The sequence below is a fragment of the Enhydra lutris genome, unplaced genomic scaffold, assembly GCF_002288905.1.
Source record: "Enhydra lutris kenyoni isolate GAN:26980312 unplaced genomic scaffold, ASM228890v2 scaffoldscaffold84, whole genome shotgun sequence".
NCBI lineage: Eukaryota > Metazoa > Chordata > Mammalia > Carnivora > Mustelidae > Enhydra > Enhydra lutris.
In genome coordinates this window covers 3,160,797-3,185,097 of record NW_019154168.1, presented here as the reverse complement: position 1 = coordinate 3,185,097, position 24,301 = coordinate 3,160,797, and the positions used below count along the sequence as shown (strand labels likewise).

The 24,301-nt window shown below is 36.7% G+C and overlaps 1 protein-coding gene across 1 annotated transcript in view; it reads left to right on the top strand.

Moving 5' to 3' along the window:
• Positions 1–11,805, top strand: part of LOC111161330 (FYVE, RhoGEF and PH domain containing 4) — a 114,490-nt gene extending 102,685 nt beyond the window's left edge. The window contains exons 12-17 of the mRNA XM_022524928.1: positions 3,235–3,265; positions 3,481–3,573; positions 3,893–4,018; positions 6,835–6,975; positions 9,548–9,688; positions 11,071–11,805. Coding sequence (XP_022380636.1) covers positions 3,235–3,265; positions 3,481–3,573; positions 3,893–4,018; positions 6,835–6,975; positions 9,548–9,688; positions 11,071–11,328 — 790 coding nt within the window. The 3' untranslated portion in view covers positions 11,329–11,805. The remainder of the gene's footprint in view (positions 1–3,234; positions 3,266–3,480; positions 3,574–3,892; positions 4,019–6,834; positions 6,976–9,547; positions 9,689–11,070) is intronic.
• Positions 11,806–24,301: the final 12,496 nt, after the last annotated feature.

Below are 24,301 nucleotides of genomic sequence, written 5' to 3'. Positions count from 1 at the left end.
CTTTTTGTTCTCTTACACCAATATCATATGGTTCTGGCTGCTCAGATGAACTCATCCTGGATATTTGTACGTAGTAACTGTGTCAAAGTTTGAAGTTCAGACTTTTAAAGGAGAATAATTCATTTCAGCAGGAATCTGCCCAGGGAATCAGGGAATTGGTGAAATTACAGTTAAGGGAAATAGGGCAGGCTGGTACAGTTTGAAGAAGTAGCCCTATTGGCTTCCCACAGAAAATCTATACTGAACCTGCCATTACTTAGCTGCCAGGGGACTGGCCTAAGGACTAGAAGGTGACATTTTAAGCATAAGTTAAAAGTGTAGAGGACTTGGCTTTGCATGGCATGCTTTTCCTACCTTATGGTGGGATTTGGGCTCCAACCACCAAACCCAAGAGAAGAATGTATTATGTATGCTGTGTTTGGAGGCTCCTGACCTGAGTCCTTGCTCAGTGCTTGGCTCACCGAGCGATTGGTTCTGGCAACAGGCAGGATGCATCAGTAGTTCTGACCATCAGAGGAGTCTTCATTGCAGAAGAACTAAAACACCACTGCTCTGAAATCCAGCATACTTCCAAATCTGCGAACCCAGGAGAGGTGTTAAAACAGCAAAAGAAAGATTATCAAGGTTTTGGGGGGGGTTGGCTAAATGGAAACCCCAGCTACCTGAGGAATTTTCTTAAGTACAGACAGTAATCACTTTGTAGAGTTCCAATATGCAGTATTGGATACATTTTTTTTTTTTTAAAGATTATTTATTTATTTATTTGACAGACAGAGATCACAAGCAGGCAGAGAGGCAGGCAGAGAGAGAGGAGGAAGCAGGCTCCCTGATGAGCAGAGCCCGATGCGGGGCTCAATCCCAGGACCCTGAGATCATGACCTGAGCCGAAGGCAGTGGCTTAATCCACTGAGCCACCCAGGCGCCCCTATTGGATACATTTAAATTAGCATTGAAAACAGTCATTTTTCCTTAAATTTCTTATTCCCCTAATCTCATTGCTCAGTTATATTTATGATTATATGGTGAATTGAAGAGCTGAATTAAGTGATTACTTTTCATCTTGTCTATGATTCTTTCAAGAATAAGGACAAACATTGAAAGTCTCAGAACATCAGAGTGTTATGGGGATTACATGAGCCCAAAGTTCAGTATGTATTTGGAGATCTTTAAAGATCATTCTCTTCCAAAGCCACCTGGGAAAAAAGGGTTCTGCTTTTCCTGCTAAATGAGTCAGCCTGAAGACTCTTTTACACTCTGCTTCCTCTTTCATATTTAAAAGAATATTAAGTATTCTGTCTTGTAGACTTTTTATGTAATTATTTTATATTGCTAAATGAATAAAAAAATAGTAAGTAAATTAAAGGAGTAAAAATTCTGCATGACTTGAGAAAGTAAAACAAAAAGCATTAGAGACTTGTCAAGTTTCTTTGCATTTCAAAGGCTAGAAGCATCTAGGAAATAACTGTGTTTCCAGAGCAGTGGAACTCATTTTATCCAGGCAGGGGACTGCAGTAGTGAGAAATCTCTTTTGAGGGACAAGATTGAACCCCCTGCCCCTGCCACCACCAAGGCTCTTGGTCCAAGGATTCCCCAGGTGAACAATAAGCAGAATCTTCCATTTGACGGCATGGATTCCAGCAGCATTCTTGGCACATCTTGATGCTCAAGAAGGAATTTGCATGAAAGGTAGATAATGTCATAGGAGCAAAACTCCTGCCAGACTCACCCTATGTGATACCTGGGAGTGAGGCATGTGACCTTCAGGCTGGAACTCCAACTTAGCCCTAGCCTACCAAACACATGCAAATAAATGCATATAAACATTTGCATAAATGCAAATAAACAGAGCCCACTCTTTTGGCATTCTTCAAATTCCTCCAGCATAGAGATCTAGCTCTGTCCAGAGTCTACTAAAATGGGGACTTTTCTAATATACTCTGTGACAGCAGCCAGCTGGATAAGCTACCTGCAAGGGAGATGAAATAAATAAAATTTGCCTCAATAGGAAAATAGATTTGACTATAGTCAAGGAAAATTTTTCCCAATGGAAAGTATTAAATATTGAAGTAAGTCCATTAACCTGTGAAACTTCCTTCTACAAGCATCTAAAATGTTTGCTTTGCTTTATCTGTAATAAGTTAAATACGGTGTTGCCTAAAGCTTTCTAGCAAAATTGTTTATCAAAGGAAATGTTAAATAGCTCCCTGAGGACTTACAAAGATGTTTTAGATTCTAGAGCATAATTATAATATTTTCTAAGATGGTTTGTGACTAGTAGCCTTCAGAAGCCCCCTGTGTTTTCTTAAGGTGAATTGGAAGACTGGTTGTATATCTGGTACAATGCTAAATCTGCAGTTACCTAACATATTGAGCTAGATGATCGTTGTTAAACTTAACATTAGGGCAATTTGTTAATGGAAGCTAAATGTAACTCTCCCAGTCAAAAGTTATGTGTAGCAAAGTGGATGGTGTAAAACTCTGTTTTAGGGGTGCCTGGGTGGCTAGGTGGTTAAGTGTCTACCTTCCTTCTCAGGTCATGATCTCCAGGTCCTGGTATAGAGCCCTAGAGCAGGTTCTCTGCTCAGCATGGAGTCTGCTTCTCCCTCTTCACCCCCCCATGCTTGCTTGCTATCTCTCAAATGAATAAGATCTTTTTTAAAAATTAAAAATAATAAAACTCAGTTTAAGAATTTATTTGTTCAGGGATGCCTGGGTACCTCAGTTGATTAAGCACTGACTTTTTTTTTTTTTTAAAGATTTTATTTATTTATTTGACAGACAGAGATCACAAGCAGGCAGAGATGCAGGCGGAGAGAGAGAGGAGGAAGCAGGCTCCCCGCTGAGCAGAGAGCCCAATGCGGGGCTCGATCCCAGGACCCTGGGATCACGACCCGAGCCGAAGGCAGAGGCTTTAACCCACTGAGCCACCCAGGCGCCCCTAAGCACTGACTCTTGATTTCGGCTCAGGTCAAGATCTCAGGGTCGTGTGTCGAGCCCCCAGTCGGGCTCTACCCCCAGCTTTAAAATGATCTCTCTCCCTCTGTACCACCTACTTTCTTAAAAAAAAAAAAAGTATTAGTTTGATTGCCAGTGATTCTGTTTAATTTTTATTATAACTCCTTCCTAGGCATCCCTGAATTTTCCAGAAAGTTGGAACAGCATTAAAGCATAGTTTTATTCATGAGGTGTAACTCATTAATGTTCTGTATTCACTTGAATTTTGTTTTGTTTTAGTTCTGAGCAAGACAAAGAAGAATGGATTAAGGTAAACCATATATCTATTTTTTATTTTTGTTTTTTGGTAACCTTCGTCTGTGTGCACAAACATGCACATATAAGAGTGTACACATATTATCATCAGAACAAGGTCATTTAATTTTTAAGATCATTCTTACATCATAGACATTTGTTTGATAAAGCATTTTCATTCATTTGCATGTGATATTTTAATGTGTGCTCTGAATCTCCTTTACATTTTAGGCTCTTCAAGAGACCATTGATGCTTTCCATCAGAGGCATGAAACCTTCAGAAATGCAATTGCAAAGGATAATGACATGCACTCAGAAGTTTCTGTAAGTTGAAATGAATTCTTTAAGTTCTTTTCTCTTTGCAGTTGCAGATCTGTCTAATCATTTTCTTATGTTGCCTTTTCTCTTTGCAATGCCAGAACTGGCTATTTAGACAGAATCTCATTCTTTCTTACATGAATACAATATGAGTGCCTTTGTATGGTGCTTAAACTTCTTTAAACCTTTTATTTCTTTTCCTAGGTCTTGAGTTTCAAAGCAAGATATGAGCAGTGTTGTCAAAGTGCTTTTTAATAAATAAGTAAATAAGTAAATAAATAGATGGAAATGACAGCTTTTTCTATTAAAACTCGATCCTATTTAGACTGCTGAGCTGGGGAAAAGAGCTCCAAGATGGATCCGAGATAACGAAGTAACGATGTGTATGAAATGCAAAGAGTCTTTCAATGCACTTACAAGAAGAAGGCATCATTGTCGAGCATGTGGACATGTGAGTGAGATTTCTTTTTTCTTTTTTTTTTTTTTTTTGTGAGATTTCTTAATGATCATAAGGTTGCTAGTAACTAGATAGGTGTTATATAATCATCAAGTTTGAAAAGACAAAAAAAAGTCATTTAATTAATCAGCCACCTAATTGATAAACTTATTTTGGTGATGGCTATGTGCAAAGCACTGTGCTGGGTCCTGGAGAAAAATGGTAAGCAAAATGATACCCTTCTTCACATATCTTACATTCTAATGGAGAAAATAACAAAAGTCAAGTAAATAGACAAATAAGCATTTCAAATTACTATAAAAACAAGAGGTAATGAAGAGGTTAGAATGGAGAATAATGTTAATGTAGGAGGACTTAAAACCACTTTTACTTAGAAAAATGAAGACCTTGGGCACCTGGGTGGCTCAGTTAAGCATCCGACTCTTTATTTCACCTCAGGTCATGATCTCAGGGTCATAAGATCAAGCCCTGTGTCCAGCTCCACGCCCCAGCAAGGAGCCTGCTTAAGATTCTCTCTCTTCCTCTCCATCTGCCCCTCCCCTCTCCCTGTCCCCCTATTAGAAAAATAATAATAAAGAAAAGAAAAATAAAGACCTATCTGAAGGTTGTTATTTAAGCTGATGAGGGTGAGAAGGAGCTAGCCATGCCAAGGAAGGTGGGAAAGGTGTGGAGTGGCACTCTATGTCAGAAGCCCTGAGATAGGAGAAGGTTGGGTCTGCTCTTAAGGTGCCAGAGGTCATGAGGCAAGAGCCGGATGAGTAAGTGGAACTGTGGCATAAGAAATAGTTAGAGGTAAATAATAACCAAAGGAGTTGATATCCTTGAGAAAACAAGAGACGGAATGTAAATAGCATAAGTGGAAGTTCAGGCTTCTGCTGGGAGAGGGAGACTTCCCTCCATTATAACAAAAAAGAAAAAGGTAATGATGGGTGCAAATATGGGTGTGTTTTTGATTTTGTGGTAGGAAATTTTCAGCATAATGATAATTATGTTGTCATTGAAGTATGAGGAAGAGTCATCGGCTGAAAGAAAAGGGGGTAAGGGTGGAGAGGGGGGAAGAGTCAAGAAAGAGGGCTCAGTATGAAATAGTTGTCTCTGGGCAGGGGAGTGAGCCTCCCCAAGGAACAGGTTGTGGACTGCTCTGTGCCCATTAGAGGTTTATGGTTATGCATGTAAAGGGACACTCAGTCCATTTACTGGCAAGGTTGTTCTCTCACAAAATTCAATACCTCTGGCCAGAGAAGGCAGGTGACAGGTTTTCAGTGATTTGAGTTGTTTTCATATAGAAAGCGTGAGGAAGAAGAGGCATGAAATGAAGCAGGAAAGAGATAACAGGTTTTGGATAGCCTTGTAAACCAAGCTGAAGGTGATATACTTTCTTCTAAAAAGTGACAAGTAAACAGAGAACAGTAGGCATTGTAGTGCTGTGATTTAATATATTACTAGTATGCTAAAGTGCAAAACAGTTCGTATTGATAGTTCTTTTAGATTATTCTCTTACTGCAGATTTATTCTTCCATTTTTTTTCCTGAGTTTTCTCTCAGTGAAACAACTCTGTGATCAAATTCAGTTTGATAGCAAACAACTTTTACCCTCCTCATGGTAAGACTTTTTGATCTGTCATTGAGTTTGCTTGAAATAATTTCAGGCATTGACTGGTAGTCTTACCTTCAGTAAACAAACAGAAGGGTGTTTGAATGTGGATTACCAAAATACTATAATGTGACTTGGAAATAAATAAGGTGGTAGTTGATATGCATGTGCAGATGCAGGCATGTCTAATTTCAAATCCAACAGTAATTTCATTGTAATTTTGAGAAAACAATGAATAGTTCTTTATCATGAATTTACAAGCTATGAACCCAAATGAAGTTTTACTAATATTTATATGTTCATAGTTTATTATAAATTGGGAAAATATGCTTCCAGAAGCAAGAAGATAATTTTTTACAGATTTTATTTAAATTCCAGTTTAATATACAGTGTAGTATTAGTTTTAGGTGCACAATATAGTGATTCAGCCCTTACATACAACACCCAGTGCTCATCACAGCAAGTCCCCTCCTTACTCCCCATCACTGTTAAGTGCCTTCCCTACCTCCCTCTGGTAATGATCAGTTTGTTCGCTATAGTTAAGACTCTGTTTCTTGGTGTGGCCCTCTCTCTCTTTTTTTCCCTATGCTCATTTGTTTCTTAAATTCCACATATGAGTGAAATCATGTATCTGTCTTTCTCTGACTGACTTCTTTTGCTTAGCATAATATTCTGTAGCTCCACCTATGTCATTGCAAATGGCAAGGTTTCATTCTTTTTGATGCCTGAGTAATATTCCAGTGTGTGTGTGTGTGTGTGTGTGTGTGTGTCCGCGCGTGCGCGCGCGTGTGTGCACGCGCATGCGCACGCCACCACATCTTCTTTATCCATTCATCAGTCAGTGGACATTTGGGCTCTTTCCAGAGTTTGGCTATTGTAGATAATGCTGCTATAAACATTGGATGCATATATCTGTTTGAATTAGTATTTTTGTAATCTTTGAGTATAATTGCTAGGCCATAGGGTAGTTCTATTTTTAAATTTTTGAGGAACCTCCATACTGTTTCCCACAGTGGGTGCACCAGTTTGCATTCCCACCAGTAGTGCAAGAGGGTTCCTTTCTCCACATCCTCCCCAACACCTATTGTTTTTGTGTTGTTTGTTAGCCATTCTGACAGGGGCGAGGTAGTATCTCATCATGGTTTTTAACTCTTTCTTGTTTATTATTACTGTGATTATTGCTCAAACCGTTGATTATTCACTCTTTTTAATTTAAGGTGGTTTGTTGGAAGTGTTCTGATTACAAAGCTCAACTTGAGTACGATGGTGGAAAATTAAACAAAGTTTGTAAAGACTGTTATCAAATAATAAGTGGATTCACAGATAGTGAAGAAAAAAAAAGAAAAGGAATTTTAGAGGTATGGAACACTAAAAGTTTGGTAACATTTAAATTTTTATGCAAGGAATGTAGAATTGTCTTTTAACCCTGAAGAATACAAAAGCATATTTTGTTATTTCTCTTAATATTTAACAATTTGAAGAACAAGCAAGATTCATACTTTTATCCTATCTTGCTGAATTTGGGGATCATACTCAGTTGTGTAGAAAGAAGAGGGACAAGTGCTGTATTTTAATCACATGCATTTGAGAGTGAAATATGGTTTTGTGAAGATGGCTATTATCAAATATTAGAGTATTAATTGTCTCTTCCAGTGCCTAACTTATGGTATATTTTTTAATAGAAAAGCTTTTCTGTCAATTTTATCATATTGGCTTCAAAAGCCATTGTTTGAAATTATTAGGATTCATATTAAAGTATTTATTACCTGAAAATATCTACCAACTTATTGCATTAAAAGCATCATTTAATAGCCAGTGACACTCCTCTGGTAACTGCATTGAAATATTATTGAAATGTCTTGCAAATGAATTTGACTCATGTTTTCAAACTAAAGTCAGAACCTCCCAAGCCGGGGAACTATAATACAGCTTATATCTGAAATGAGTTTTACACTCAAAAGCACATTAATGTAAGGAATAAATTACGTAGTAAGGCCTTTGTGGCAGAAAGTTCAACATAGCCTGGAAGGTCTGTGAAGAATAATAGGCTCATGATCAGACTCCAATATATCTAAAGTCAGAGACACACTTGGTTTATAAAGAATTTCCATGATTTATTAAGAATCAATAAGCATTTATTGAGCATCTATACAGTGTAAGCTTACAAAGGTCATTTCTGTTAACTAAAAAAGAATCCTAAACTTCAGTGTCCATTGAAGGTTAAAGTATAGGCTGACAAGCTCAAAGTATAAAACTGAATCCTTCTAGGGTATATATGTTGCTTATAGGCAGACCAAGGCGGGAAGGTGGAGACACATTTCATTGGCTTCCAGGAACACAGCCTTGAGACTTAAACACAGCAACTGATGAAGCTGGCATAATAGAATGAGTCAAATAACTTGTGCTAAGGGATGAATTTCAGCCTGTATCTATGAAATAAAAAAACTCTAGGTAGTTTTCTCAAAAAAACCTTTATTTGGAGGACAAGTTACCAGGTTAACACATTTAATCAAATAAATATATAATGTGAGGTCAAGATAATATATATATGTGCACACGCACACACATGTACACATGCATTTGAAACTGGCTTCATGCCAGCGAGTTTGTTACGTGCTCTAGACCAAAAGTCAACAAACTTCTCTAGTAAAGGGTCAGAGAGAAACTATTTTAGTCTTTTCAGGCCAAGAGGAAAAACGGAATATTACTTCTATAAGAAGAAAAAAAAAAGAGAAAAATATTTTCACAATTTTTTGAAAGAATTCAAAATTTAGTAATAACTTAGTATAACTTTTTATAATATGGCAATAAGACTAGAATTCTTCACGAGTAAGGGAGAGAGAAGTTCGTTTAATTGGAGTCCAGAGTTAGTGTTTGCTGTTGTCAAATTGATTTTAAATGTTCATCCTTAAAAACTATTCTTAGCTCATAGGCCATACAAAAACAAGTGGTGGGCTGGTGGGCCCTAGTTTGCCAGCCAGTGCTTCTTAAACTGTCTGTGATGAAGGGCCAGTTTTATTTCCAAATCACCACAGCTCAATATTTTTGTAACATAATTATGTTGCTTGTGTGTTGTCACAAAGCCTATTTGCTCTAAAAGTTTCTAAGTGCTTACTCTTACTTTCTGTGCTTTATATTGAAGGGGTAGCAAAACAGTCTGAACCAGCACTGTTCAGTGGTGGGCATTGAGTAGCACTACCCTAACGATTAGAGCAATCGAAAATAGAAACAAACCACTCGCTTCCCATAATGTGCATAATAAAATCTATCATTTAGTCCAAGGGTTTTGTTTTTGTTTCTTTTTAACCAGAGACATAGGTATCAAGAGACAAAGCAGAAAACTGTAAATGGGTCTACAAAGAGTTGTTGCCATTTTCAGAACGTTTAAATTATCTCAGATTCCAGGACAAAACTTGCTGGTCAGTATTTGCCTTTTTGCTGTTGCACTGTTACACAGTTGAAGCTGGTATAGCATTGTGGTAAAAGGGCAGGCTCTGGATCCAGATCCAAATGCCTAGCATACCGGTTCCTAAATGTGTGACCTGGGGACAGTTACTTCATCTCTGAACCTCATAGATAAGGGAAGGGGTATCTTCTTAGTGTCAGTGTAAGGATTAAATGAAATAATACACATAGTGAACTAAAAAATGTGCCTGCATAGCAAGCAGTCAGTGAATGTTTAACTTTATTTAAATTTCAGGTCTGGTACTACAAAGAGTTAAAATTCACTTAAATATTTTCCCTGGCTCATGAAAAATCTAGATGAGTACTTAAATAAACATTGCCATGAACCTTTTTGGACATTCCCAAGAGAAATTTTATATGAATGTATTGTACTTTGTGATTATTCCCTTAAGGTGAATTACTTCTCCGCCTGGTTCATTTTATGTTCTCTATCTCTCTCACTCTCTTTCCATTATATTTTTCTAGATTGAATCAGCAGAAGTATCTGGAAACAGTGTAGTGTGCAGCTTTCTTCAGTATATGGAGAAGTCAAAACCTTGGCAGAAAGCTTGGTGTGTGATCCCCAAACAAGACCCTCTTGTGCTGTACATGTACGGTGCCCCCCAGGTATCTAACCTGCATCTTTCTGAAGGGGCAGAGGTCCTGGGGCATAGGCAGAGGTGAAGAGACACTGAACTCAAAATCCTTCCATTACTTCTCCACAGAACAAGAGAGCTCAGACAGTTGCATTGTCTTTCATTACAGTTGAACAATAATTAGGAACTAAAATTCAAGTTTAAACTGACTTTTTTTTTTTAAGCTTTTTTTTTTTTTTTTTAAGATATAGCCCATAGTTTCTTTACCCTGTGCAGCATTTGCCTTCTCCCCTCCTCTCATTCCTATTCAGTGATTTGAGAAAGGATGAGCTGGATTGGGAAGGGGTATGGGAAGCAGGGGTGAAGCAGAGGAAGAACCAAGGAGGAGAAGGAGCCTGTTTGGTGAAGGGAAATAATTATAGGTTTGGGTTTTGTTTTGTTTTGTTTTTTTCCTGAATGGATAGATACCTGAAGAAGAAAGGAATTTGAGAGGAAAGGGAATTTAAATCAACCTCAGATTTTCATTATCCAGTAACAAGTTTCTAAGAACCATGTAAACGTGGACCTGAGCTAAACCTGAGGGAGTAACAGAGACGCAGGTTTAGCTTCTAACCAGAACAGCACCAGGCATTGTGGAAAAACACCTGCATTCACCTGGAAGTAGATAAAATCTTAAATGTACCTGTTGTATTTTAGCCTATATCCATATTAAGGGCTGGTAAAAAAATTTTTTTAGAAATAAACTTAACACCTGGCTGGCTCAGTCAGTTAAGCGCCTGCCTTCGGCTCAGGTCGAGATCCCAGGGTCCTGGGATCGAGTTCTGCATTGGGCTCCCTGCCCAGCCAGAAGCCCGCTTCACCCTCTCCCTCAGCTGCTCCCCCTGCTTGTGCTCTCTCTCTCTCAAATAAATAAATAAAATCTTAAAAAAAAAAAAAAAACTTAAAATACCAAGGTATATATTGTCTTCTATTTCATTATTTTTCCTATACCCTTTTCTTGTCCTTAAATAAATTGATGCATGAATGAATGGATCACCAAATAAAACTGGTAATCAAATCATCATTAGCATTTGGTGGTTTTGTACAGTAAGATAACTATTATTCTTTCCCCTTTTCATCTGAATGAAGAGCTAAATGGACTCCTTCACAGGGGGGTGGGGTGTAGGGTCTGTGAATCTTGGCTGATTGAGGTACCTGCTCTCATTCATTAATTCACTCAGCCAACATTTTCAGTGACCTCATGTCTGGGCAGTATGCTAAGCATTGGATCCCAGTCTCTGTCCACAGAGAGCTCATAGCATGAGTCTTTGTGGAACAGCAATAGGGAAAGGGTTAGTGGGAGCCAGATCACAAAGGGCCATGGATAACAAGCAAATACATCTCACACTTCTATGTACCATGTTTTTTCCTTAGGACGTCCGAGCCCAGGCTACCATTCCACTCCTCGGCTATATTGTGGACGATCTGCCAAAGAGTGCAGACCTGCCCCACAGTTTCAAACTGACCCAATCCAAGTCTGTGCACAGCTTTGCTGCAGACAGTGAGGAACTGAAACAGAAGTGGCTGAAAATCATCTTTTTAGCTGTCACAGGTGAGACACCAGATGGTCCCAATAAGCATCCAGCCACCTTGGATGATCATGCTGAACCTAAGAAAAAATTAGAATGCTGAACTCCAGGACCATCCATGACATGGAGGTCTCAAGATTTACAGCCCAAGACATTCCCAGCCCTCCTTTTTCATCTCTTAGCACTTTATGTTGGAAAATATAGGCTCATAAATGCATCTTTTGGGGGACTATTTTCCTATGTTTCTGTACCCTTAGTGAAACTGATGTGCAGAGCCATTCTACCGATAAAAGTTTGAAATAATGTGAAAATGGAGCATTTTTTTAATGAGCTAGTCCTTGCATATGTACTTTGTCTTGAAGAAGATGGTATCAATGGATTCTATCACTATCAGGTTAGAATAGGCCACTTGCATCTAAGGTCCTTCCATGTTTTCTCCCTCACAGGTAGGACTCGTAACAGTTTGAAAGATATACCTCCATGTTGCCAAAATAGATCCGTGGTATTAAAAAAAAATACAGGGACAGTTTAGGCTATTAACTTATTTAATTTAGTTTATAAAGCTCAAGCTGCATAAATAATGTAAGGTCTTTTAAAACAAAAAGGACAAATTGTTGATGTTCAAACTTTCAACTTATTAAGAAAAGATAGTACTTGTTTTTGTAGAAATATTCCTAAGAAGAAACTATCTCAAGTATATAGCAATTATGTGTATATAGTATTAAATATGGATATAATTATATTATACATGCTTTTCTCTTCAGCTTTAGGTTCATATTTGTCTCTAATTTATTTTTTAAATATAAAGCATGTTTTATCTTGGATTTGAACAATGTTCTAAATTTCAGAAATGTTTTTGGTGGTTTATGTTTAACTGATTGACATCTAAGGGTATTGATATTTTTATAATAAGAAAAAGCAGTAATTTATGTGGCATGGGATATATTAGTTCCAACAGTATTTTTAAAGTACTATTTTTTCGTTCTGTGCCTATTTAAAACAGTGCCTCTCTTTGAAGGTGCTAATAATACCTATTTAAATATATAATGAGGATTTAATTAATGCTTCAGTCTTGAGTATTTGGCCACTGGGGTGGTCGAAGTCACACAGGTTATTTTACCTTTCACAGTCCTGCAATTGTTGCAGCAGTTAATATCAGCATGTGCAAAAATGTTCACAGAAACCTAAACTGTACAAGATACCTGACTTGATATAGAACTGGGACATATGGAAACTATGTTTATTGTAATGTTTTTCTATTCTGTAAGGCTATTAAGCATGGTTAAATGAGGACTATACATAATTAACACTTAGATAACTGTGTGGGCCTATCCTTTCGTCAGATGGGAAACAAAATTCACATGTGAGAACCTGTGTTTGAGGGGCAGGTAGATAGATATTAGAGGGAGTTTATGCTCAACTCTTTAAACCACCTCAGTAAAGAAGAGGAGGGGAAACACAGTAATGAAAAGCAATATTTTAATGGCAGGTTTGGGAGCTACAAGATGTTTGAAGAGAGTCTGAGCATTTTTTCCCATCATCTGGGGAATTTTTAATAGTCAAAACATGATTTCTTATCACAAAGGCTGCTCTTCATTATAGTGTGGTTGTGATTAAGATCTCACATTAAGTTGGCTATTTAAGTTAATCTTTTTCTCAGATTAGGTATTTTTTTTACCCACTTACCCTGTTACGCCCCAAACATTATCACTTTTAAATGCCTAAGTCTGCTAGAAATCCACAAGAACGACCCCACTATCTTGGCTTTTGAGAATTATATCTTTTTTTTTTTTTAAGATTTTATTTATTTCTTTGACAGACAGAGATCACAAGTAGGCAGAGAGGCAGGCAGAGAGAGAGAGAGGAGGACTCAGGCTCCCCTCGAAGCAGAGAGCCTGGCGTGGGGCTCCATCCCAGGACTCTGGGATCATGATCTGAGTGGAAGACAGAGGCTTTAACCCACTGAGCCACCGAGGTGCCCCGAGAATTATATCTTAAGTGTAGAATGGATTCACTCAGAATTTGAGACAGCCACACATTTATTCAGGCCTGTCGTTTTAAGAAATATTTGAAGTCTCTCCTTTTTCCCCCCACTCCAAAGGCGAAGGTAAACTAATTATGGCTGACAAAATTAGATTGCCTTCCTCTATAAAAGGAATTTCAGCCATGATCATTAACATTAAACCAAATATTTGGAATCAGAAAGAGATAAAGGTGTAGCTTCTTAAGCCCTATCACATCAGGGACCGACTGAAAGAAATGTTACATTACTTCTCTCTTCTAGTTGCGAATCCTATGGGGGGAGGTGTTGTGTGTGTATGTACAAAGTATTTATTCAAGGTGGCTTTTAGATGGTTACACTATAGCCATAGGTGATGTATTGGCATTCTTAATCTCCAGAAAAGAGAAGCAATAAAAACATAGAGGGATTATCAGGAAAACATGACTTTCGTAAATCGTGAATAGAGCAATGGAAACATAAGGGCCAGTTTAGAAGATTTATGGGCCAGATTGTTTTTGAAAACTATTTTGAACAGTGAGAAGATTGTTATCCTGCAATGGGAGTAACATGGATACACTCAAGTTTTGGCTCAGTAAATATCATTATTATTTAATTTAGATTATCAAAAGAGTACGTAAAAAGAATATTATCATGCTCTTAACAGTATCTTTAATTTTTCCAAAAAATTAGAAATAATAATACTAGAAGAGAATTTCTGGTTATCCAGTTACCCTCTTTCATGGCACACCCCATGTTCTTTAGACAAGCACAAAGAGAAGCATTGAGGCAGGCTTACCTGTTTCTCATGAAGAGTCACTAGTGCTTTTACTTGGAGGAAGGCAAGGGAATACTCTTAGGCATTTAGCAAACATCCAGCTAAACCAAAAGACATCAAAGTGTGATTGGTTTCAAGAACCATCATATGTCTTGGTTTCTGAGACACCTGAGCAGCATGACAAATTGAACATAAAAAAACAATTGATTGCTTTCCAGTTAAAAACAACATTCCATATAGGTTTTATTCTTTATTTTCCCTAATCTGGTGCTTTCCAAGTCATCTTCAAAGTGCCCTTTCTCCAAACTTAAAAAATACTTCTTTGATAGAAACTGCTATTCATTACAAAACATTCCAGTTTTTTTAAGCTTAAATTTTGCTTTTACTGAAAGTCTACCATTTGGTATATGAAGTATGAAATGTAGTGCAGACTTATCTCCAGGTTTTAAGTGGGACTCAATAATGACAAATGCCACCAGCCACTTTTGTAATAATGGCATCTACAATGCCATCATGTATGCAAGCAATAAAATTCTTCAGGGTATGTTTTTATACTGAAATTTTAATAAGAATGCCCCTAGCCACAAGGATATAGAGAATTAACTTTTAGAAATGATACTATAACTCAAATTGCTGAGTATAGGGAAGGGAAGGGTGGGGGACATTATTCCTTGGATTGAAATAACTGTCAAAAGCATTTTTCCTTTTGCAAAGGGTATGGATGGTGAGAGAATTAAGCACATCTGCACTACTTCATCAAGCTACATTTCATTTTCCGTGAAGTTTAATACAGCATACAGGTTGGCATACTTACCTTCATTGGGTGACCTACCCCAATTAAAAAAAAAAAAATACTCCAACCTAAAAAATTACTGAACTTTTTACGAGAACTAACCTTTTAAATGTGCCCTGTCCCCATATATAAATACACATTTGGATTTTTTAAAAAGAGTACTTGTCGTAGTCATAAGTATATAAACTACAAACTTCATAGTACTGCAGGGTTGTTAAAGATTCATTGATGCCTTCTAAAAACCCTATATCAAAAATACTTTCATGAGCTCACAATTCTGTTTTATTTTCCCTTGTCTACTTTGTGGAAACAGGGTAGGTTTTTTTTGTTTGTTTCCTTCCAAAGTTTAGATCCCATTTATGATTATATTTAAAGCCTTAAGTTCTTATTCTGAGAATATTATCTGTGATAACTCTAATAATGATCTTTCTGGACTAGATATATCCAGAGGAAAAGGCACCAACAGGAGCAAATAAACTTCTAAGGAACAAAGATCTTATTTTTTGCAGGTATCCTTGTATAACGCAGAATAGAAGATTAATAAAAATTTCCTACATCATGTGATGTTCGTGTTAGCGGGTCTAAGATTAAGCACATGGTATTTATAAGCAAAAATTAATTCAAAAGGCAAGAATGTCTTAATGTTTTCATTCTTCAATTTTATATTCTTTAGGAATGTATTAATATAAAAACTGTGGCTCACCAGTTCTTATTCTCTAGAACTGTATTGACACCGGTAGTGGATCGTGTTACTTCTTCATTCTCATCCAATTTTAGTAGAATCAAATTGCTTTTTATTTTCGTATTACTATCTACTATAGATTCTTCAGATTTAGAAAACGAGTAGGATATATAAAGACCACTAGATATACTTTTAAAACCCTTTCTGTGAATTTATACATATATGTATATATGTAAAAACATGGTTGATTTTCCAATTGTTTTTCCATAGGAATGAAATTTTTATAGAAACTGTTCTTTTTAACTTAAATATTTTAACATAAATTATTTACATGGGTTTTTAGTACAATTCATTCTTGTGTGTGCCCTGTAATCATGTTTCCAGAAGAAGATTACTTTCTTTATTGATACGGTAAAGAGGAATAAAAAATTAGGAACTGAAATAAGCAAGAGTGAACAGAGAGGTGGACAGAAAGAGACTTCTGGTCACCAGATCAGAGCAGTATATGTTAGGACAAAAGAAAAAATACCTAAACTGCAGAAGGGATATGAACTATAAAATAAAAGTCTTTGTAATTGAGCACTGATGGGATTTGTTGCACCAAGGCCTTTCTCCATTAATTACTTTTTCCTTTAGGCTTAAAATTCTTTCATCCTATGGGCCATTTTCTGCACTGTTTACTGAGATAAAAAATTCCTCTAAAGTCAATCATGATTTTTCCACTTTTTGGACTGAGCATTTGGCAGAATGCGGTATCTTTTCTGTGTTTTGAGATGAACTAGCACATGGCTCCTACAAGATAGTTTTTAAGTCATTGGGGTCACTGGAAGTTACATGATGGTATACTTCTTCCTAAAATTTGTTATGGTGGATTTAGTGAGAAATTAAATCAAGAAATCTCATTGTAGCATATTTTAATAAGTGAATACCAAATACGTAGAGTGAGATATATATACACATATATATCAGTTTGGAAGGAAACATAATAGTCTTGGGGACCATTATGAAAACGGAATTGCATTATATATTACACATTATGTGGATGTTGGAATGTATCACTTGGGGGAGGGGTCTCCATTCATTAGCAATCATGTCTGTATATAAAACTTTTTTTTAACCAAACTAGCATTTTATTTTGTGAGTGACAATTGACTGATATTTTTGAATAAGTGTTATCTGGGTTTTGGAATTGTGATCAGTTTGAAAAGGTATGTTACCAGAATTTTAGAGTTAACTCCAATGTGAAAAAGTGTACACAAGAAGTAATTCTTTTATAGCTATATGAATGTAAAATACTTGCACATAGTGTATATATTGTGTAATATATGTATATTTGGTCATAAAGGCTAGAATTGGAAACATTGTAAAATTAAGCACTTTAATTCCTATTAAATATTAAACATTTGTATCTTGTAAATAAATACATCCTTAAATGAATTATAAAGACTTAAATGTCATTTCATCTAGGACTATAGATGTTCACAATGATCTCGGTTGTCAGAAATTTTGGTTATCTCACAGAACAGTTACTCCAATACAGTGCCGATGCTCCTTCCCACTTCCAATCCCCACCAAAACCTGTGGAAATCTTTCAACAATAACACAGTGACAGAAGCCAGGCTCCCCAGGTATAGAACTGGGGACTCCTCCCTGTGATAACTCCAGGATTAGGTCTACAGGAGCCACAAAAGCAGTGCTACTCTGTTCTCCGAGAAATGACTGACTGCTTTACTACGTTGTTTATGGTGTTTGCCTGCACTGCTCAGTCTTAGCTGGTGAAACAGACATGGAAATGGAAGTCAGAGGAACCACATTTGAGTCTTAGTCCTGCTGTTACTACTATTATGTGATCTTAGACAATTTACCTGAGTCCCGATAATAAACTCTTATAGTCATTCCAAGAAATACAAAAAATGCACTTGGTGACTACAAAACACTATATACGTAAGTATTTTATGGAATACTTCACTGGGTTTCATACAGTTACTTTACTGGCTTTTGATTTAAAACGTAAAAGATATCCCAAAAAAGAATGTGTGAACAGTTTAAGAGAGAAAATATTTCCAGAGATAATCCTTTTTAGAAATTAATACCCTTGTTGAGGTCTCAATGAATTAATTTATCAGTTGGTTCTTTAAAGCAATTAGCAGGGTGCATGGGTAGCTCAGTTAAGTGTCTGCCTTTGACTCAGGTCTCCTGGGATTGAGTCCCACATGGGGCTCCCTGCTCAGCGGGGAGTCTGCTTCTCCCTCTCTCTCTCTCTCTCATGAATAAATAAAATATTAACTTTAAAAAAAGCAATTAGCATCAGCTGAAGAATTTCTTGAAAGTTGTCCTTGGCTTACCAATATGACGTGTTTGAGTGCACTTTATACCAGAGTAGAAATACGGCAAAGAGACCCAGTGTGGCATAATTCAGAACTTCTCAGACTAATGTACGCGGGAATCATGGGGGGATCTTGTTAAAATGCAGATTCTGTCTTAGCATGTCTGTGATGATCAAGTTCTAACAGGGTCTCAGGTAATGTTGATATTCTTCAAACCATTCCTTGGAATAGCAGTTTATACTGAGAAGGACTTTGTCATAGACAAGTGACTAGAGGTCCCTGACTCTGCCATTTTTTGTGACTTTAGACATAAACTCTTCCTTGAAATGTTTTGGGACTTGGATAATATTTTAGTATATTGCCTGGTCTATATGAGGCATTCAGCACATTTTACTTTTAATTGAACTATAGTTGATAATATTACTTCAGGTTTATAATATAGTAATTCAACAATGATATATATTACAAAATGCTCACCAGGATAAGTGTAGTTACCATCTATCACCATACAAAGTTATTATAATATTATTGACTATATTCTCTACACTGTACTTTTCATTCCTGTGACTTATTTTTGTAACTGGAACTTTGTTATTTCTTAATCCCCTTCACATACTGCTCGCATCACTCCTCCCCTCTGGCAACCACCGGTTCTCTGAGATTTTTTGTTCCATTTGTTTTTTAGATTTCGCATATAAGTGAAATCCTATAGTATTTGTGTTTCTCCACATAATACCCTCTAGGTCTATACATGTTGCAAATGACAAGATTTATTAAAGATTTATTATTAGGGACGCCTGGGTGGCTCAGTTGGTTAAGCGGCTGCCTTCAGCTCAGGTCATGATCCCTCTGTCCTGGGATGGAGTCCCACATCGGGCTCCTGCGGGGAGCCTGCTTCTCCCTCTGCCTCTGCCTGCCACTCTTCCTGCCTGTGCTCTCTCTCTCTCACTCTAATAAATAAATAAATGAGATCTTTAAAAAAAAAAAAGGTTATTAGAGAGAGTGCGTGGGGAAAGGGTGAGGGAGTGAGAATCTCAAGCTGACCTCACTGAGTGCGGAGCCCAATGCGGGGCTCCATCTCACGACACTGAGATCATGACCTGAGGTGAAATCAATAGTCAGACACTTAACTGACTGAGCCACACAGGCACCCCAAGGATTATTCTTTTTTATGGCAGAACATTCCATTGTATTTGTATATACCACATCTTTATCGATGGATACTTAGGTTGCTCCCATATCTTGTCCATTATAAATAATGCTTCAATGAACAAGCAAAAAAACCCACATCTTTTTTAATTACTGTTTTATTTTTCTTTGGGTAAATACCCAAAAATAAAATTAATGGGTGTTATGATATTTCTATTTTTAACTTTTTGAAGAAACTCTGTGCTGTTTTCTTAAGCAGCTTTGTCAATTTGCATTTCCATCAACAGTCATGAGGATTCTCCTTTCTCCATCCTTGCCAAGACTTGGTATTTCTTATCTTTCTGATAGTCATTCTGTGTAAAGTGATACCTCATTGTGGTTTTGATTTGCATTTCCCTGATGATTAGTGATGTTGAGCACCTTTCCATGTGTCTGTCATACATCTATAGATCTTTAGAAAAATACCTTTTCAGGTCCTCTGCCCATTTTATAATCAGATTATTTGGCATTTGTGTGTGTGTGTGTGTTTTTTTTTTTACGTATTTTGGGTATTAACCCCTTATTTAATATATACTTTGCAAATACCTTCTCCCAACTAGTAAGTTACCTTTGTTTCCTTGATGGCTTTTTCCACTGTGCAAAATTTATTGGTTTGATGTAGTGCCAGTTATTTATATTTGCTTTTGTTCCCCTTGCCTGAAAAGACATATCTAGAGAAATATTGCTAAGGCTAATGTCTGTGAGTTTACACCTGTGTTTTCTTTTAAGTTTTGTGGTTTCAGGTCTCAGGTAGGAGTCTCTAATCCATTTTGAGTTCGTTTTTGTGTGTGGTATAAGTGGCCCAGTTTAATTGTTTTGTATGTGGCCATCCAGTTTATTGAAGAGATCGTCTTTCCCCATTTTTGGTCCTGTTGTAAATTTATTTACAATATATACATGGGCTTCTTTCTGGGTTCTCCATTCTGTTTCATTGATTTATGTGTTTGTTTTTATGCCACTACTGTACTGTTTAATTTACTAGAGCTTTGTAGTATAGTTTGAAGTCTAGAATTGTAATACATCCATCTTTGTTCTTTCTCAAGATTGCTTTTGCTTTTGGGGTCTTTTGTGGTTCCATATAAATTTTAGGATTATTTGTTCTAGTTCTAAAAAATGCTATTGGTATTTTGATAAGGATTGCCTATTTTCTGTAGGATTTTTATGGTTTCAAGTCTCACATCAAGGTCTTTCATCCATTTTGACTTTATTTTTGTGTGTGGTGTGAGAAAGTGGGCCAGTTTCATTCTTCTGCATGTTGCTGTCCAGTTTTCCCAACACTGTTTGTTGAAGAGACTTTTTCCCATTGGATATTCTTTATTAAAGATTAATTTGACCACATGGTTGTGGGTTCATTTCTGGGTTTTCTATTCTCTTCCAATGATCTGTGTGATTATTTTTGTGTCAGTACCATATTGTTTTGATCGCTGTAGCTTTGTAATACAGCTTGAAGTCTGGAATTGTGATGCCTCCAACTTTGCCTTTTCAAGGTTGCTTTGGCTATTCTGGGTCTTCTGTGGTTCTGTACAAATTTTAGGGTTCTAGTTCTATGAAAAAATGCTGGTGGTATTTTGATAGGCGTTGCATTAAATATGTAGATTGCTTTGGGTAGTATAGACATTTTTAACAGTATTTGTTCTTCCAATCCATAAGCATGAAATGTTTTTCCATTTTTTTGTGTGTGTCCTCTTCAATTTCTTTCATCAGTGTTTTATAGTTTTCAGAATACAGGTCTCTTACATCCTTGGTTGGGTTTATTCCTAGGTATCATGTTGTGGGTGCAATTGTAAAGAGGATCACTTCCTTAATTTCTCTTTCTGCTGCTTCATTATTGGTATATAGAAATGTAAGAGATTGCTCTATGGTGATTTTGTATTCTGGAACTTCACTGAATTCATGTATTGGTGAATTCAGTGAATTTTTTGGTGAATTCTTCTCTACATAGAGAATCATGTCATCTGTAAATAGTGAAAGTTTGACTTCTTCCTTACCAATTTGAATCCCTTTTATTTCTTTTTGTTGTCTGATTGCTGAGGCTAGGACTTCCAAAACTATGTTAAATATGTTTAACATAACATGTCAAACTATGTTAAATAACAGTGGTGATAGTGGACATCCCTTTATTTTTCCAGACCATAGAGGAAAAGCTCTCAGTTTTTCCCCATTGAGGATGATATTAGTTATGGTTCATATATGGCCTTTATGATGTTGAGGTATGTTCCATCTAACCCCACTTTGTTGAAGGTTTTTATCTTGAAAGGGTGTTGTACTTTGTCAAATGCTTTTTCTGCATCTATTGAAATGATCATATGGTTCTTATCCTTTCTCTTACTAATGTAGTATATCACTTTGATTTGCAAATATTGAACCACACTTGTAGCCCAGGAATAAATCCCACTTGATTGTGACGAATGATTCTTTTAATGTACTGTTGGATTTGATTTGCTAGTATTTTGTTGAGAATTTTTGCATCCAAGTTCATTAGAGATACTGGCCTGTAGTTCTCTTTTCTGAGGAGTCTTTGTCTGGTTTTGGAGTCAGAGGAATGCTGGCTCCATAGAATGAGTTTAGGAGATTTTGTTCCATTTCTATTTTTTGGAACTGTTTGAGAAGAATAAGTATTAACTCTTTTTTAAATGTTTGGTAGAATTCTGCTAGGAAGCCATCTGGCCCTGGACTTTTGTTTGTTGTGAGATTTTTGATTACTGATTCAATTTCTTCAGTGGTTATTAATCTGTTCAAATTTTCTATTACTGTTACAGTTTTGGTAGTTTATATGTTTGTAGGAGTTTATCCATTTTTTTCATATAGTTTTTCATAATCTTTTATAATTATATTTTTGTGGTGGTGTTATTTCTTCTCTCTTTTTACTTATTTTTTAAAGATTTTATGTATATATGTGTGTATGTATGTATTTTTGTGATGTTATTTCTTCTCTTTTCACTTATTTTTTAAAGACTTTATTTATGTATGGATACATACATACATAAATATGTATTTCAGAGAGTGAAAGAGAGCCTGAGCAGGGGGAGGAGCAGAGGGAGAAGAAGAAACAGACTCCCTGCTGAGCAGGGTGCCTGACATGGGACTTGATCCCAGGACCCCAGGATCATGACCTGAACCTAAGGCAGACACTTAACTAACTGAACCACCGAGGCATACCCTATTTCTTCTCTCTCTTATTTTTTATTATTTGGGTCCCTTCTCTTTTCGGTAAGTCTGGCTAGACGTTTATTAATTTTATTAATTTTTTCAAAGACCCAGCACCTGGCTTCATTGATCTGTTCTATTGCTTTAAGTTTCTATGTCATTTATTTCTGTTCTAATCTTTATTATTTCCTAACTTCTGTAGGCTTTAGGCTTCATTTATTCTTTCTGTAGCTCCTTTAGGTGTAAAGTTAGGTTTGAGATTTTTCTTGCTTCTTATGGTAGGCCTATATTGCTATATGCTTCCTTCTTTCCTTTTGCTGCATCTCAAAGGTTTTGGACTGTTGTGTTTTCATTTTCATTTGTTTCCATGTATGTTTTTAATTTTTTCTTTGATTTGACCCATTTATTGTTGTTTAGCCTCTGTGTATTTGTGGTCTTTCCAAATTGTTTCTTGTGGTTGACTTCTAGTTTCATAGTGTAGTGGTCAGAAAAGGTCCATGGTATGATCTCAGTCTTGTATTCGTTGCGGCCTGTTTTGTGACCTCATATGTAATTTATTCTGGAGAATATCCTATTTGCCCTTGAAAAGAATGTGTATTGTGCTGTTTTGGGATGGAATGTTCCAAATATATCTGTTAAGTCCATTTGGTCCAGTGTGTCCTTCAAAGCCATTGTTTCCTTGTTGATTTTCTGCTTAGGTGATCTGTCCATTATATAACTGTGGTGTTAAAGTCCCCTACAATTATGGTGTTATTATCAATTAGTTCCTTTATGTGTGTCATTATGTGTTTGGATGCTCCTATGTTGGGTGCATAACTATTTATAATTGTTATATCTTCTTGTTGGATTGCCCCCTTTATGATTATTTAATACCCTTCTTTATTTCTTATTACAGTCTTTGTTTTAAAGTCTAGTTTGTCTGATACAGGTAATGCTATTCCGGCTTTCTTTTGACATCCATTTGTGTAATAATGAGTCTCTTGGGGTACCTGGATTTTAAGCATCTGCCTTCACCTCAAGTTCATGATCCCAGAGTCCCAGGATCAAACCCCACATTGGGCTCTCTGCTCAGCAAGAAGTCTGCTTTCCCCTCTGACCTCCTCCTTCTCGTGCTCTCTCTCACACTCGCTCACTCTCTCTTTCTCAAATAAATAAAATCTTTAAAATAAGTCTCTTATAGGCAGCATATAAATGGTTCTTGTGTTTTGGGGTTTTTTTTTTGAACCCATTTTGATGTCCTATCTCTTTTGTTTGGACCATTTAGTCCGTCTACATTCAAAATAATTATTTTTTGTTAAGATTTTTAGGTAATCTTGGGATGCCTGGGTGGCTCAGTTGGTTAAGTGTCTGCCTTCAGCTCAGGTCATGATCCCACAGTCCTGGGATTGAGTCCAATCAGGCTCCCTGCTCAGCTGGGAAATCTGTTTCTCCCTCTGCCTGCTGTTCCCCCTGCTTTCTCTCTCTCTCACACACAAATAAATAAGATCTTCAAAAAAAATTTTTTTAAGTAACCTTTACACCCAACATGGGGCTGGAACCTACGACCCTGATTCAAGAATCATACACTCCACCAACTGAGCCAGCCAGGTGCCCCTCAAAATAATTGTTTGATAGATATGTATTTACTGCCATTTTACTACTTGTTTTGTCATTGTTTCTGAAGATTTTCTCTGATCCTTTGTCACTTTTGGTTTCTCTTTTGCAGTAAAGATTCCCCTTTAATATTTCTTGCAGGGCTGGTTTAGTGGTTACAGACTCCTTTAGTTTTTTTGTTTGTTTGTTTTTGTTTTTGTTTTTTTGCTTTTTGTTTTGTTTTTAAGTAGATTCCATGCCCAGCATGGAGCCTAATATGGAGCTTAAACTCATGACTCTGAGATCAAGACCTGAACTGAGATCAAGAGTCAGACGCTTAACTAACTTAGCCACCCAGGCTCACCAACTCCTTTAGTTTTTTTCTGGGAAACTCCTTATCTCTGCTTCTATTCTGAATGACAGCCTTGCTGGATAAAGTATTCTTGGGTGCAGATTTTTCCCATTCAGCACTTTGAATATATCATGCCACTCCTTCTGTCTTGCCAAGTTTCTGTTGAAAAGTCTCCAGCTAGCCTTACGGGTCTTCCCTTGTAAGTTAAGTGTTTCTTTTGTCTTGCTGCTGCTAAGAA